This window comes from Chrysochloris asiatica, unplaced genomic scaffold (assembly GCF_000296735.1).
Source record: "Chrysochloris asiatica unplaced genomic scaffold, ChrAsi1.0 scaffold00089, whole genome shotgun sequence".
In the NCBI taxonomy this organism is placed as follows: Eukaryota; Metazoa; Chordata; class Mammalia; order Afrosoricida; family Chrysochloridae; genus Chrysochloris; species Chrysochloris asiatica.
In genome coordinates, this window is record NW_006408607.1 from 6480683 (window position 1) to 6495721 (window position 15039).

Consider the following 15039-nt stretch of genomic DNA (forward strand, 5'->3'; position numbering starts at 1 on the left):
CCCTCTCATGGTGTAGAATGTATTCATTCGGCCAGTTGTGCAGCCATTTAGCCCTGTTCTTGAGATGAGAGTCAAGTTGTTAAAGCCATTGTTGCTGAGTTAGAAGCGTGTTTCAGAGTAGAACTTCTGCCTAGGGTTTTCAACAGTCCTTACTAAAGGAGCTCTGGTAGCGTAGTGGTTATGAATCGGGCTGTTAATCTCAAGGTCAGCAGTTCGAAACTACCAGCCGTTCCGCGGGAGAAAGATGAGGCTTTATACTCCCATAAAGAGTTACAGCTTCAGAAACCCTGTGCAGGGTCACTATGAGTCGGAACTGACTACACGGCACCTAACAACAACGACCTTACTAAAGGAGATTGCCACACCTTTCTTTCATGGCACCACCAGGTATATCCAACACCCAACCTTCTGGTTAGTAGCCAAGAGCAAGCTAGGGGTCCACAACAGAGTGCACCCACAGCCAGAGATGGCTACTGATGATGGTCCTGACCCAGAACCATGGCTGGTGGGTGGCTAACACTCCTCATTCCAAAGCACTGTGCCACATGCTACTCTTCGTAAATTCCACGAGGAGATGTTTGCTTCTTTAGGAAAACAGAAGGAAGTACAAAGTCCAGGACATGCTGCGGTCTGTTCAATATCACACTGTGTTCTTTTACAGAAAATGACTCCAAGCCTCTTCCTCATACTTTAAAAACAGGCACCTTCAAAAAAACGGCTACGCCCACTTCTCTCACATCAATGTTTCTTCTTTAACACTTTTCATGCCAATGCTAGCAATTTCAAGAGTCCTTTGGTAGAGCAAATGGTTAAGTACCCAGCAATTAACTAAAGGTCAGAGGTCTGAGTCCGCTCAGAAAAAGGTTCAGAAAATCAGTCATTGGGCAGTTCTACTCTGACACACATGGGGTCGCTGTGAACTGGGTTCCCTGCTTGGGGTTTCCTTTGCCGGGCACGCCACTGCAAACTTTTATTAAACCAAGTGCTGGCAGAAATGCTATCTGTTTTTGTTAGGTTCTATTGGGAAATTCAATTCATCATCATCCTTTTCATTATTAGTGCCCAAAAATGCACCTGGCCACTTTTCCACATTAAGACGCACATTTCCTTGAGCATGGTTTGTTTTGCTGGATGATCAACAACTCTCCAGACTTCACACTCATCACTGTGGATCAGCAATAACAGACAGAAGATGAAGACGGTATAGGGTACTTGAGTGTGTCCCTTCTCTGAACCCTTCCCTGGAAGCTGAGTTATAAATTGCCATATATCTGTGTGGCGATCATTTTATTTCAATCTGCTTCAAAGTGTTAAGAGTAGCAAAAGTCAATTCTAGTTGATTTTAGATCTATGCTATCCATGAGTTTTTCGCTGGTCAATCTTTTTTTTTTTTTTCAGAAGTAGATCAGCAGATCCTTCCAGTCTATTATTAATCTTCAAGTTCCACTGAACCCCGTCCACTACGGGTGAGCATGCTGGTATTTGATACACCAGTGTCATAGCTTCCAACACCACTGCAATACGGGAGTTGCTACAGTGTGACAAACTGACAAATGAGTGGTAGCAACTGTTAAGACTCGAACAAAGGGATACGATAGGATTTAAGATCAGGAAAGGTGTGCGCCTGGTTGTGTCCTTCCACCACACTTATTTAATCTGTATGCTAAGCAAAGAAGCCAAGAAACTGGACCGTCTGAAGAAGACTGTAGCACCAAGATTGGAGGAAGTTTCATTAATAACTTGCGATGTGGCGATGACACAAACTTGCTTGCTGAAAGCAAAACAGACTTGAAGTACTGACTGATGAAGATCAAAGACTCCAGCCTTCAGGATGTATGATATCTCTAGGAAGAAAATAAAAATCCTCACAACTGGGCCAATAACATCATGATAAATGGAAAAAGTACTGAAGTTGTCAGTGATTTCATTTTACTTGGATCCACAATCATTGCCCATAGAAGCAGCAGTCAAGAAATCAAACAATGTATTGCAAATCTGCTGCTGCAGCAAAATAGAAGGGGGAAGGGAGGGACAGAGAATACATATTTTCCATTTTGTATAGTGTCTACCGCAACTGCTTTGCTGGGGTAGCACAAAAGCAGCCATTAAACCAAAAAATCCAAACCTTTTGGAGTCAAGTCAATTTCAATTCACAAGAATCCTACAGAACAGTGTTGTTAAAACACCAAGTCAGTTCCGGCTCATAGCTATCCTGTATAGGGTTTCCGAGGAGCAGCTGTTGAGTTTGAACCACTGGCCTTGCAGTTCAATCCGACCTTGAGGTCGACTGTTTATCCAATGGCGCCTCGCCACTGTAGAGACCACATAAATGAATGACCATGAAAGGTTCCATTACAACTTTGCTTATTAGCTTCCTGGATTTGGTCCATGAGCTGACCACGCTACTAGATTTGTTGTTGTTAAGTACCATCAAGTCAATTTTGACTCACAGAGACCCTAGCTTTTATTCTAAAAAGAATACTGGCAAACACAAAGTGACAGATCTTTTATGGAAGAAGTAGGATGAATAACCCAATTAGGCATCATTTCATATACATGTGTATGATGGGGCCTGGCTTGTTATCTTTCTAAGACTCCCTTAGAAATTGGATGGTGGCGGTGCTGACGTCTTGCTATTGTTTCTTTGGAAAACAGATCTGTGTAGATGACAATTTAGAGGAAGGCTGGACAAAGATATTTTTTGTGGGCTAGGAAAGATTATTCAAAACGTGAAAGAAGCAAGGATGACAGTTTATGTACACGAGCTGAGGCGATGTGCAGGTCCCAAAGAGGGTCTTGGAATCATAGCATGAGGCTTGTTGGAGAATTGTCTAACTCACTGCCAACAAGTTGAATCCGACTCACAGCAACCCTATAGAACAGAATAGAACTGTCCCTTCGAGTGTCCAAGGCTGTCCTTGTGTACAGAAGCAGACTGCCTCATCTTTCTTCCTTGGAGAGACTTTTGGGGTCAAACTACCTGCCTTTCGGTTAGCAGCTGAGCATATAACCACTGTGTCCTCAGGGCACTTTGAGAATAGTCAAAATCCCTCAAAAAGACCATTCCAACATGAAGTTTTATGGGCCCTTATGCGTCAGTGGAAGTAGGAGTCTCCTGGGTTGGGCAGCTGCTCCATCATGAGTTATGTACAAAACCAACACCGATTAGCCACACATCACAGTCTAAATATTGATTAAGCCGGAGCTGATTTCCTGGCTCAAGTCATGTGTGTGGTTATGAGCTGTTTCCTGCCAGGAAAATAAGGCAGTTACCTTGAAGAGTTTCAGCCACAGGCGTGACACGTGTCCAACCTTCATAGCTATTTGCACATGCCACGTTACATTAACTGAAGCTGCAATCACCCAAATGTGACTTTGTTTAGCAATAATGAGGTCAGAGTCTGTGTCTTAGTCAAGAGAGGCTTGGACACATAGTAGGTTTTTTAGTAAATGTCTCTGGCTGAAATTGCAGAGTTGGCATGGGCCAGATGCCTAGATGGGTCGCCCCCTAGTCTTGGGAGTACCTGTACATAAACCGCCGGGCCTGGCCTCATCTTGAGGCTCACCCTTCCTCCTTTCATTGAAAAGTTCTCTCGGGAGGACTGCTGACCACTTCTCTGCTCCGCTGGCCTCATGTGAATGAACAGTCCTTACCTTTCAGCATTTCTTGGGCCCTGGAAGTCAGAACTGGCCTAAAGGACTGTGAAGCCAAGGAAGGTATCACTCTGCCCCCTGCCTTCCCCCTTCCGAGTGGACTTCTCCCAGCACCTGAGTCCCTCCAGACCTTTCAGACCACCCCCCAAAATTTTAGTTTATATCCATTTCCCCACACCCAAAATACAATTGTTGCCCCTCCCACACAGCCCCCGACGAAATTCCAGTTCATTTGGCAAGCTCACCAATGCTGTGATAATAAAGTCCTTGTGTGGCGCTGTAGGATAAAGTACTGGACTGCAAGGTTGGTGGTTCAAACCCACCAACTGCTCTTTGAAAATCCTATACAGGGTCACTATGTGTTGGAACCAACTTAACACTTAACAACCAGCACCACAACAATGTGATAATGAAAAAAAGACAAAGGTGATGTCCCTTATATGCATTTCTATGCCAACTTTGTGGTACTAATGCATTCAGTGACTACATAGCTCACATGCACAGCAGTATGGCTGGAAGCAGGGCTTTTGGGGTGTTGGTGGCATTTCTTTGTCCCTCAAAATATGTCATGTAGGCTGTCACATAGTTGCAAACCACCACAGAATCTACTGATGGGCTTTACACACATAAAAGCAATGCTCTGCAGGATGCCTGGGTCCGAACACATCTGTTTATACCAAAAGTTGGCCTTAAACCCCAAAAAATAAAAACAAAACAGACCCACTGCCATCAAGACAATTCCAACTCATAGCGATCGATCCTGTACAGGTTTCCAAGGCAGTAAATCTTTACAGGAGCATCATCTTTCCACCACCGAACAGCCGGTGGGTTTGAACTGCTAACTTTGTGGCCATAATCACCACTATATCCCTACATATGTGTACAGGTACACCTTGCTTTATTGTGCTTTGCAGATAGTATGTGTTTCACAAATGGGTCTGTGGTAACCCCACATCAAGCAAGTCTGTTGTTGTTGTTGTTGTTAAGTGACTTCGAGTCAGTTCCAAGTCATAGCGGCCCTGTATAGGGATTCCGAAGAGCCACTGGTGAGCTTGAACTGCTGACCTTGATATTTAAACCAACCTTGCAGTGTACCCCATTAATCCACAACACCACACAACCTAACAGTGTCACTTTCCCAATGGGATGCACTCACTTCATGTCTCTGTCACGTGTTGGTCATTTCCACAATATTTCAAACTTTTTCATAATGCTATGGCATACTCAGTAGAAACATAACTTTTATATACACTGGGAAACCAATAAATTCATGTGACTTGCTTTACTGTGATATTTCTCCTACTGTGGTGTTCTGGAATTGAACCCACAATATCTCCGAAGTACACTAAGTATGTATTATTGTTGTTACTAAGCGCTGTTGGATCAGTTCCATTTCATAGTGCCCCTGTGTAGGGTTTCCAAAATGCAGCTGATGGGCTTGAACTGAAGACCTTGTGGTCAGCAGTCCAGTGCTTATCCTATAGTGCCTCATCAGGACTCCCATGCCTGTATACAGATAGAGAGAAAGAGATGTCTCACTGGTGGCTCTGTGGTAAAAGTCACTCCTGGCATGTGGGAGACACAGGTTCTATTCCTGGCCAATGTACCTCATACACAACCAGCACTCATGGATCATTGGAGGCTTTCGTGTTGCTATGAGGCTAAACAGGTTTCAGCAGAACTTCCAGACTAAAACAGACTAGGAAGAAAGGCCTGGAGCTCTACTCCCAAAGCACAACCAATGACAACCCTATGGATCACAATAGTCCAGTTGATGACCAATCCTGGCAGAAGATCAGGCAGCATTCTATTCCATTGTGCATGGGGGGGGGGGGGGGGGTCACCATAAGACTGAGGCTGACTCACCAGAGACTAACAACACCAACAAGAAGCTCTAAACAAAGTCAAACTACACAATGCTACATACTGCCACGAAACATCAATTCCTTTGTCTTTGTATAATGGTGTCTGTACTGTAACTTAAAAAAAAAACAAGGGTTACTTAATCTGTGCTCATGGTTGTTGTTGTTAAGTGCCGTCAAGTGGGTTCCCACTCATAGTGACTTGTATAGGGTTTCTGAGGCTGTACATCTCTGTGGGAACAACAAACGTCATCTTTCTCCTGCAGAGTGACTGGTGGGCTCAAACTGCTGATCTTGTGGTTCGCAGTCCAGTGCTTATCCTAGAGCCACCACACACTCCCACGTGTTCATGGTGGTGGTGGTGGTTATGCGCCGTGGGGTTGGTTCCAACTCATAGCAACCCTGTACAGGGTTTCCAAGGCTGTAAATCTTTACGGAAGCAGAGAGCCTCATCTTTCTCCTGCAGAACAGCTGGTAGTTTTGAACTGCTGACCTTGAGGTTAGCAACCCAATTCATAACCATGGTAGAAGATCCTAAATGGGAGCTCTAAATGCATTGAATACAGTCTTGGAATCAAGCAGCAGATTTATATATCCTCTAGATGGTGGTGGTGGTGGGGGGGTTAACTATCAATACTGCCTAAACTTCTTTTAGGATGACTGCATTTGATTTCTTTAAACAAAATCAATATGAAAAGACTATTCAAATAAACCTCCCTTGTTCCAAAGTCTTAACCATACAACGAGGACTGGGAAACCTCGGCTCTTTTCTGCATATGATGCACTTGTTAGTTAAAGAATGAACTGAGAGACTGAAGACTCTAAAACACATTCCTGCTTTGTTTAGGAATGTTCATATTTACACTTCCATCTATGTGGGCATGTTTGATAAAAACCAAAACCGTTGCTTTTGCTTTGATTCCAACTCAGGGTTTTCTTGGTTGTCACCTTTACTGAAGTGGATTTCCATGGCATGGCTGTTGTTGTTGTTAGGTACCATCAAGTCAATTCTGACTCATAACGACCTTATGCACAACAAGGAAACACTGCCTGGTCCTGAGCCAACCTCACAGTTGTTAAACTTGAGTTCACAGCAGCTGCCACGGTGCCAATCCATCTCATTTGAGGTCTTCATCTTTTTCGCTGACCTTCCACTTTACAAAGTGGAAGGGACTGGTCTAGGGACTGGTCTCTCCTGACAAAATGTCCAAAGTCTCGCCATCCAGACTACCAAGGAGCATTCTGGTTGTACTTCTTCCAACACAGATTTGTTTGGTCTTTTAGAAGTCCATGGGACTTTGAATATTTTTTGCCAACACTATATACATATTAAGGAGCTCTGGTAGCATAGTGGTTACGAATCGGGCTGCGAACCTTAAGGTCAGCGGTTCGAAACTACCAGCCACTCCACGGGAGAAAGATGAGGCTTTCTACTCCCGTAAGGACTTACACCCTTGGAAACCCTGTACAGGGTCGCTATGGGTCAGAACCGACTCGACGGCACTTAACAACAACAACATATACATCAATCCTTCTACATTCTTCCTTATTCACTGTCCAACTTTCACATGCATATGAAGTTATTGAAAATACCATGGCTTAAGTCAGGCTCACCTTAGTCCTCAAGCTGACATCTTTGCTCTTGAATAGTTTAAGAAGGTCTTGTGCAGCAGAGTTACCTAATGCAATACGCCGTGTGATTTCTTAACTGCTGCTTGCATGAGTGTTGATGGTGGATCCAAGCAAAATGAAGTCTGTGACAACTTCGATCTCTTCTCCATTCATCATGATGTGGTTTATGGCATGGTTGGGTAGGTTCAAACTATCAACCTTTAGGCTAGAAGACAAGCATGCACCATTTGTGCCTCCCAGGAACCTTACATCTAAAAATTCAAACACTAATTGAGCGCCTGTTGTTCTCATTCCGCTCCCTCTTACTCCTTCCCCTAAATAACAACAAAAAAGCAAGCCACTGCCATCAACTTGATCCCCACTCACGGCACCCTATAGGATGGAGTACAACTGTCCCACAGGGTTTCTGAGGCTGTGAGTCATATCGGGAGTAAATGCTTCATCCTTCTCAAGCAGAGAGGCTGGTGGGTTTGAATTGCTGACCTCTCAGTCAGCGACCTAAAGCTTAACCCACCACGCCACCAGGGCTGTTTCTACTCCATTGAAAACAAACTAAACCCACTGCTTTAGAGTCTTTTTTGACTCATGACTGACCTATACAGATCTTCTGCAGCTGCCAATCTTCACAGCAGCAGAAAGCTTCCTCGTTCTCACGCAGAGTGGCTGGTGGCTTTGAACTGCTGACCTTGTAGTCAGCAGCAGCCTAGCACTTATCCTACAGTGCCACCAGCGGTCCTTTCTACTCCATCAGCCACCAAAAATCAACAACACAAAACTCCTTGACTAATGCAGACTTTCTTTCGAAAGTGGTTGGATTAAACTTTTCCATGGGTCAAAAAGGTAATTGTATTGGCTGAAAAGGCCTACTTTTCCTATTTCTGCTGACTAGATATTAGCAAAATTCTATTTATGTCAACAAAGCAGGCAATTAAGCAGAACAGGCAATGATGTCAATATGGATTTCAAAATCAAATATGCCTTGGACACAACTTCTGGTAGACCAGCCTGCCTTTCCAAACCTGAACTTCAGGCTAGGAGAGACAGTGGCAGTAATGATTCGGACTCTGCATTGTGCAGGATTTCTTCCCTTCAGCACTGCTTATTGTACTGGTTCTATTACTTTTTAACTCAAATCATATTCAGGGAGCTAATGTAGGTCGAGCGTTAATCATGTACCAGTTCTCATCAGGATAGCTGCTTGATGTAACTCCTTCAGGTCACTCCACCTCACCCTAACTGCAGCCCTGGAAGATGGGCAGTAATCCAGTTTCCCAGAGTCCTGGTGTGGTGCTGTAGGATCAGCTATCTGCAAGGTCAGTGGTTCAAACCCACCAGCCACTCCTCAGAAACCCTCTATAGGTTCACTATAAGCTGGAACCATTTAACAAGAAGTAACTTGCCCAAGGTCAATCAGTTACGAAAAAAATAGAGAACCCAGATTCAAACCCACATCAGCAAATTCCAAAAGTCAGAAATGTTTGCCTCTTGCCTTCTAGAAGCACCCAAAGTGGTCCCCGCTTTCTGACTGTTGTGTGCCGTCGGGGTTGATTCGATGACTCTTAACAACTCGAAAGGGCAGCGCAGAACTGTTCTATAGGGTTTCCAAGGCTGGTGTGGCGCTGTCACATAAACACTGCTAACAGCAAGGTCAGCAATTCACACTCTACAGGGTCACCCAGTCAGAACCACATCTTTCTGCTGCAGAACAGTTGATGGGTTCACACTGCCAACCTTTCAGGTGAGAGCTTACTCACTGCCCCAAGAGAACGGGATCAGGCACCTCGTCAGGACTCCCCGTACTTCCAACCTTGAAAATTCCATCTTGTTTAGAATGCCTCTTTCCCAGGAAAGGGCATTCATCACTCAGATGCTAACCAGTCCTGTTCGGCACTTCTGCGGGTGAGGATGGTGGTGGTGGTGGTTATGTGTCGTGGAGTTGGTTCCGACTCATAGCGACCCTGTATAGGGTTTCCAAGGCTGTAATCTTTACAGGAGCAGAATGCCTCATCGTTCTCCCACGGGACAGCTGGTAGTTTCGAACTGCTGACCTTGAGGTTCGCAGCCCAATTCATAACCACTACGCTATCAGAGCTCCACAGAGGCTGTCAAAGTTGTAGCTCCTCACCAATTCCTCACAGGCTGTGTGGTCCTCCTGTCCCTCCGTCCCTTTCTCATGGAATGGAATGAGCCAATAAACAGGGAAAGTGAATTCTCTTTAGACTATTTATGGTCTGTCTACCCAAGTAAATTCATCTTTCCAGAAAATTACCTGGGCTAGTTCTTCTCTGCTTATCCTTTGGCTGCTTCTTTTGCGCCAATTCACGGCTCCTACGCATTCACCTACATATTCAGGAGTCCTGGTGTGGCACTGTGGGTTAATGCGCCAGACTTCAAAGCCGTTTGAACTGCAAGGTCGGTGGTTCAAGCTCACCTGCTACTCCTCGGAAACCCTATACAGGGTCATTATGGGTCGGAACCTACTTGATGGCACTTAACAACAACATCACACATTCACTGGCATCCTGGTGTGGCACTGTGGATTAACACACTGGACCGCAGTTGTTTGAACACAACATCAATGGTTCAAGCTCAACAACTACTCCTCGGAAACCCTATACAGGGTTGCTACAGGTCAGACCTGACTCAACAGCACTTAATAACAACAACAACAACAACACATTCACCAGGAGTCTTGGTATGGTACCTTAGAATAAGCACTTGACCTCAAGGTCAGTTTGAACTGCAAGGTCAGCGGTCCAAACTCACCAATCGCTCCTTGGAATCCCTATTCAGGGACACTATGGGTCAGAATGGGGTCCTGGAGTGGTGCTGTGGGTGAATGTGCTAGACTACAAGGTCGGTTTGAACCGCAAAGTTGGCAGTTCAAGCTCACCAGCCACTCCTTGGAAACCCTACTATGAGTAAGAACTGACTCAACAGCACTTAACAACAACAACAACAACATGGGTTAAAACTGACTTGACGGCATTTAACAACAAGGATACATTTACCAACAAGTAGCCAGAAGAAATAGAAGACAAAAGACAAGTCACCTCTTGAGATGATTGAGGCGAATGTGGAAGCGATTGGTTGATGTGAACTTTGGGGGTTACATCTGTATTTCAAATATCCACTGCCACTCTTCCAGCAGCCTGGATACGTGATGGTACCTAGACTTTGAGGTGAACCATAGCAACCACTGTAAGACTGTGAGGACCACGCAGTGTACTTTGTTGTTTTACACAGGATTACTATCAGCCACTCCTCAGAAATCCTATCCAGGATCACTAACTCACTCAACGGCACCTCACATAGCTTCTTTAGCAGAGTCCTGGTGGTACAGTGGTTAAGTGCTCAGCTGCTAACCAAAAAGCCAGTGGTTCAAACCCACCAGCTGCTCTGCTTCTGTAGAGATGGTTGTCATTGTTTAGTACTGTTGAGTTGGTTCTGACTCATAGCAAACTTATATGGGTTTCCAAGGAGTGGCTGGTGAGCTTGAACTACCGGCCTTGAGGTTCAAACCGACCTTGCAGTCTAGCGCATTAATCTGCAGCCTTGGGAACGCAGTTTTAATCTGTCATAAAGGGTGGGTATGAGTCAGAATCAACTGGATAGCAACTAGTTACCTTCTTGGTACTTTCTGGAGCCCTGTGTTACACATATAATAAGGGGTTAATGAGTACTCTGAGATGAAAAACGGATGCTCTGTGGCCATTTACAGAGAATTCTGGATAAATTTTACCACTGCCATGGACTGCTAATGATCCCCACATACATCTGTGCTGGTAATATCCTTGTGTTTCTTTGTCCACTGGCTGTCTAACAAATGAAAATTTCCATTCTGAATATTTCAGCTCTACAGCTTACATCCATTTTGGCCATTTTGAGATTTATTTTCTCATTTAAAAAGTTTTGTGGTTTTTTTCCCACACATTTCAGATCACAGTTGGGAAACGACACAATTGCCTTCTAGAAGCACCGTTGCTTCTGATGGGGCTGGGCAGCTCTAGGCTGGCTCTGGACAAGTTTAGAGGAAGGTAAACAGTTCATGATGTAAAATAGGACTTGTCTGCTGGGCAGGACAAGTCGTTTGGGCAGCAGTGACCTCAGGGAAGCGATTTCCTTTCCCGATGCTTTGGAGGGTCTTACCCTCACTGAAGAGGCTCTATGCATCTTAACCTTTGGTGACTTCAGAATTTTCTGGCAGCTGAGGGAACCAGGGATCATCTTTTCAGAAATCTGTTTGGCGTCATTCCGTGACTTATCTTTCAGGCTTCATCACAATTATTCATGCTTTGGCAGTATCCTAGCTACAGTCACAGTATTCTTCTTGGGCCGCTTCTGAAGGTGACTCTGTCCCGGCTGGGCTGATGGGAATGGAAGGCTTCTGTCCCCTCCAAGGTTCATGCTTCCCCCGAGAGCAGAGGTTTAAAGGTATCTGTTCAGAAACCCACTCACTCTCTAGCCCTTGTGAAATTGCAGCGGTAGGCAGGCATCACACAAAAACAGTAACTGGTCCCCAGATTGTGGAGACTTTGGCTTTAGGATGCATTTCAAGGCACACTCATGGAATACTTGGGCACACGTTCATACAAACTCAAACGCTAAACCCCACCTGCTGTTTCTGGATGACTCAATCCTTTACCTTTCTATCAAGGGTGGCAAAATATGTTCTGCTTTCACTTTCAATATCCTGCTTCTACTCTGAGGCCTGGGCTTCCTGCTTTATAAAGTTTAGGTTACTTCAGACCTGACCTCACATCCTGGCCAATTGCACAGTGGCGGCTAATTGCTAGAGCTTTGCTAATGGCCCCTACGTCTATGCATAAGGGGAAAGGGTTAGAAGCAGTAAAATCCAGAAGGTAATAAACTGGCAGGGATAGCTAAGAGCTGGGCTCTGGAGATAGACAGACTTGAATTTCAATTTTGGAGTAGCTGTTTTTCCTGGGGTGACTTGCTTAATGTCTCTGAACCTCAGTTCCCTCATCTGAATGGGAATCATAATAATTCTTACCTCCTTGGGTTGTTGCTAAAATTAAATGGGTTAATTTGGTAACTCATGTAAACCACCTAGCACAATGCATGCTATTGTTAGTTCCAAGCTTTTAACCTCTAGTGTCTATACATGTCTGAAATCCTGCCTAGCTGTTCTGTTTCACATCTACCCTCCACCTGCCCACCCCTACCCCATGACCAGTCACTTCCTCCGGGAAGTACTCCTTGATTAAGCAGACTATACACAAGTGGTGTGGCGCTGTGGGATCAGCACTGGACTTTGAGCCACAAGTTCAGCAGTTCAAACCCACCAGAGGCTCCTCGGAAACACTATAAAGGGTGGCTGTGAGTCGGAACAACTCGATAGCACTTAACAACAACACAAATGCAATGCACTTTCCCACCACTGTCTTAGGGTTTTCATGTGTTTCACAAAGATGTGTGCATCTTCTTCAACTCACACTGAGCTTCTTCAAAACCACGACACCTTGCTTTCCTTTCAGGAGGATCTCAGACAGCACATACTAGATGCACAATTAAAGCTTCTAATTGCCCAGGAAGAACCATCCCGAGCCCAACCCTGCTCTAGAGCCCAACCTCAAGCACAAAATCCCCAGCAAATGGTTAGCCACGAGAACAAAGCATCTCCTTGGGTTTGCAAAACCTTCTTACTCCATTGCCAAATAGTTTACTTATACATCAAAGTACTTCTTTTATGGTAGCATATCTGCAACCCATCTGATGAAAGCACACATAGGCAGGAAGCACTGACATTTCCCTCTCCATATTTCCACAATCCACTCCTTCCGTCTGCCAAGACATTCATCCATGCTCTAGTTATTTTCCACATTACAGTGTTTTCTATATTCTTTCCTTTTGGAGCCTTTCTTCACCACTATCTCACTCCTATCTGTCCATATTATTTTCCAATGTCTGTGATCTGTTCTCTTAAAGCCCCTTTTGGTCCATATGCAACTTTTACATGCACGCAACCTTCCGTCTCTCTCCCCCACAGTCCACTTAGGCCCTCAGGTTTTCTTGTTGTTACTTTGAGTTCTTTTGAGAGCATCAAGAAGTGGTTCCTCCTTGCCAGGTCTGGGGATGTGGAACTTTCCGAAGCCCCTGTACATTGCTCCACTACATCATTTCTGCCTCTGTGGGTAACCAGCGCCTAGTGGACAGGATCATCTGTTTAAACAGAAACCCTGTCATCTGGTATGGCAGTTTTACTTATGAGCCCGTGTGCTGTAACCCTGTGGCATAAATATTAAATAATAATAATATCTCATGCATGAAAAAAATCATTCACGTGAACTGACAACTTGGGAAAATAGGAAATAAATCTGACCACAAAAACTTGGTACTGGGTAATTTTAAAGTATGAGCACGGATTGCTCAACAGGTAGACACAAAAGCAGAGTTATAATTTGCCTTTTTACACCCTCTGACTTCAAGAAATGAAACATCTCAGAGGTCAGGAGCTTGAAAAGAAACTTGGGCTGGGTGGCAAATCTCTTCAGGTTTAAATTCTAACGCCTGCTCCTCTCTCCAAAGCAAATTTTAGCTTCTGAGAAACAAGGCTTTCAATAATGACAATGCCGTGGAAATGGAAAGAATTCTGGACGATGACAATGCTTTTTCTTCTTTTTTAAGTATCTTGCAAATTTCCTCTTACACCAGTTTCATGATTCAGCATTTTCCATTTATTTACAGTAGTATATGGCGAGATAACCCCTCTTCAGGATTCTGGAATATAAGGTAGGTTGGGTAAGGACGGTGTCACCTTCTGCAAATTATAAAATACTATTGTTTAGAAGAACTCAAAACAGAAGCAAGCAAGCCATCAAAGGAACTGAGAAATATTTCCCCAGCGTGTTCTGAGGGTCTAAATTACACTAGTCTATAAAATGAGTAGGCTTTGAAAAGAGGTTACTACTACCATTTCGCTTATAACGACGAGAAAAACCAAAGAAGTGTGGAAATGGTAAAGTGACATACAGAAGCCAAACGTCTTCTCTGAAATTACAAGGCAGAAGACGCAGCTAAAGTCACCACTCTAGTGGCAAGCGTGTTACAAAGAACAAGATTTCTTTTCTGGCATCCGCAACTTGATTGGAGTGACCAAGAAGGAGTTGAAGCGCGCAGGAAATATGAGGTGCATCGCGGGATCTGTTGGCAATAAACCGTCCGGGCCAAGTGGACCCAGTGTAAACTAAAAGAAGGATCGAGGCGGGCAAGAAAGCGACGAAGTTGAGTACAGGAAAGAAAGGAGCTGCGAGAAGATTGGGAGGGTGACTCGCGAGGGGAGGGAGGGGGCTGAGAGCCCTGCGTGGCGGGGCGGGAAGGATACGCTGGGGATCCAAGCTCCCAGGTGGAGTGGAGGAGAGTAAGGGGACCGACCGGAGGGGAACCTGGCCTCGGGCTGGAGCGAGTCTGGGAGGCAGATGAAGGGACAGGACCAAGAGCGCAGCGCGTCAAGTCCGGTCCACGCGCCCCTCTCTGCGCCCGGGGTATCCATCCCAGGTGCCCGGAGCGCCCTGGACGCAGCGGCGAGGAAGCTAAAAAAAAAAACTAGCAGCGACGTCCCTGCCCGGCGTGGCGGGGGTCTTCCGCCGCCCCCACCCACGTCCCCGGGGCCCCGCGCCTAGGGGAGGACCCGGACAGGGTCGGCGCTCACCAGGTAGCAGAGCAGGAGTAGGGCACAGGCAGGACGGCCGCCGAGGCCCGGGGGACGGCCTCCGCTCGGGGGGACCATGGCTGCGGCTCGGGGTCCGACCGTGGGCGGCGAGGGGTGCTGGTGCTGCTGCTGCTGCGGCCACCCGAGCCCCGCGCCGCGCCGCTGCATGGCCAGGCCGCCCGGATCCCGGCCGGAACAGGTCACCTGGTGCAGGGACCG

General features: G+C 45.6%; 1 protein-coding gene across 1 annotated transcript in view; it reads right to left on the reverse strand.

Annotated features, from left to right (window-relative positions):
- Nucleotides 1-14988, reverse strand: part of SEL1L3 (sel-1 suppressor of lin-12-like 3 (C. elegans)) — a 179256-nt gene extending 164268 nt beyond the window's left edge. The window contains exon 1 of the mRNA XM_006866302.1: nucleotides 14821-14988. Coding sequence (XP_006866364.1) covers nucleotides 14821-14988 — 168 coding nt within the window. The remainder of the gene's footprint in view (nucleotides 1-14820) is intronic.
- Between the last annotated feature and the right edge of the window lie 51 nt (nucleotides 14989-15039).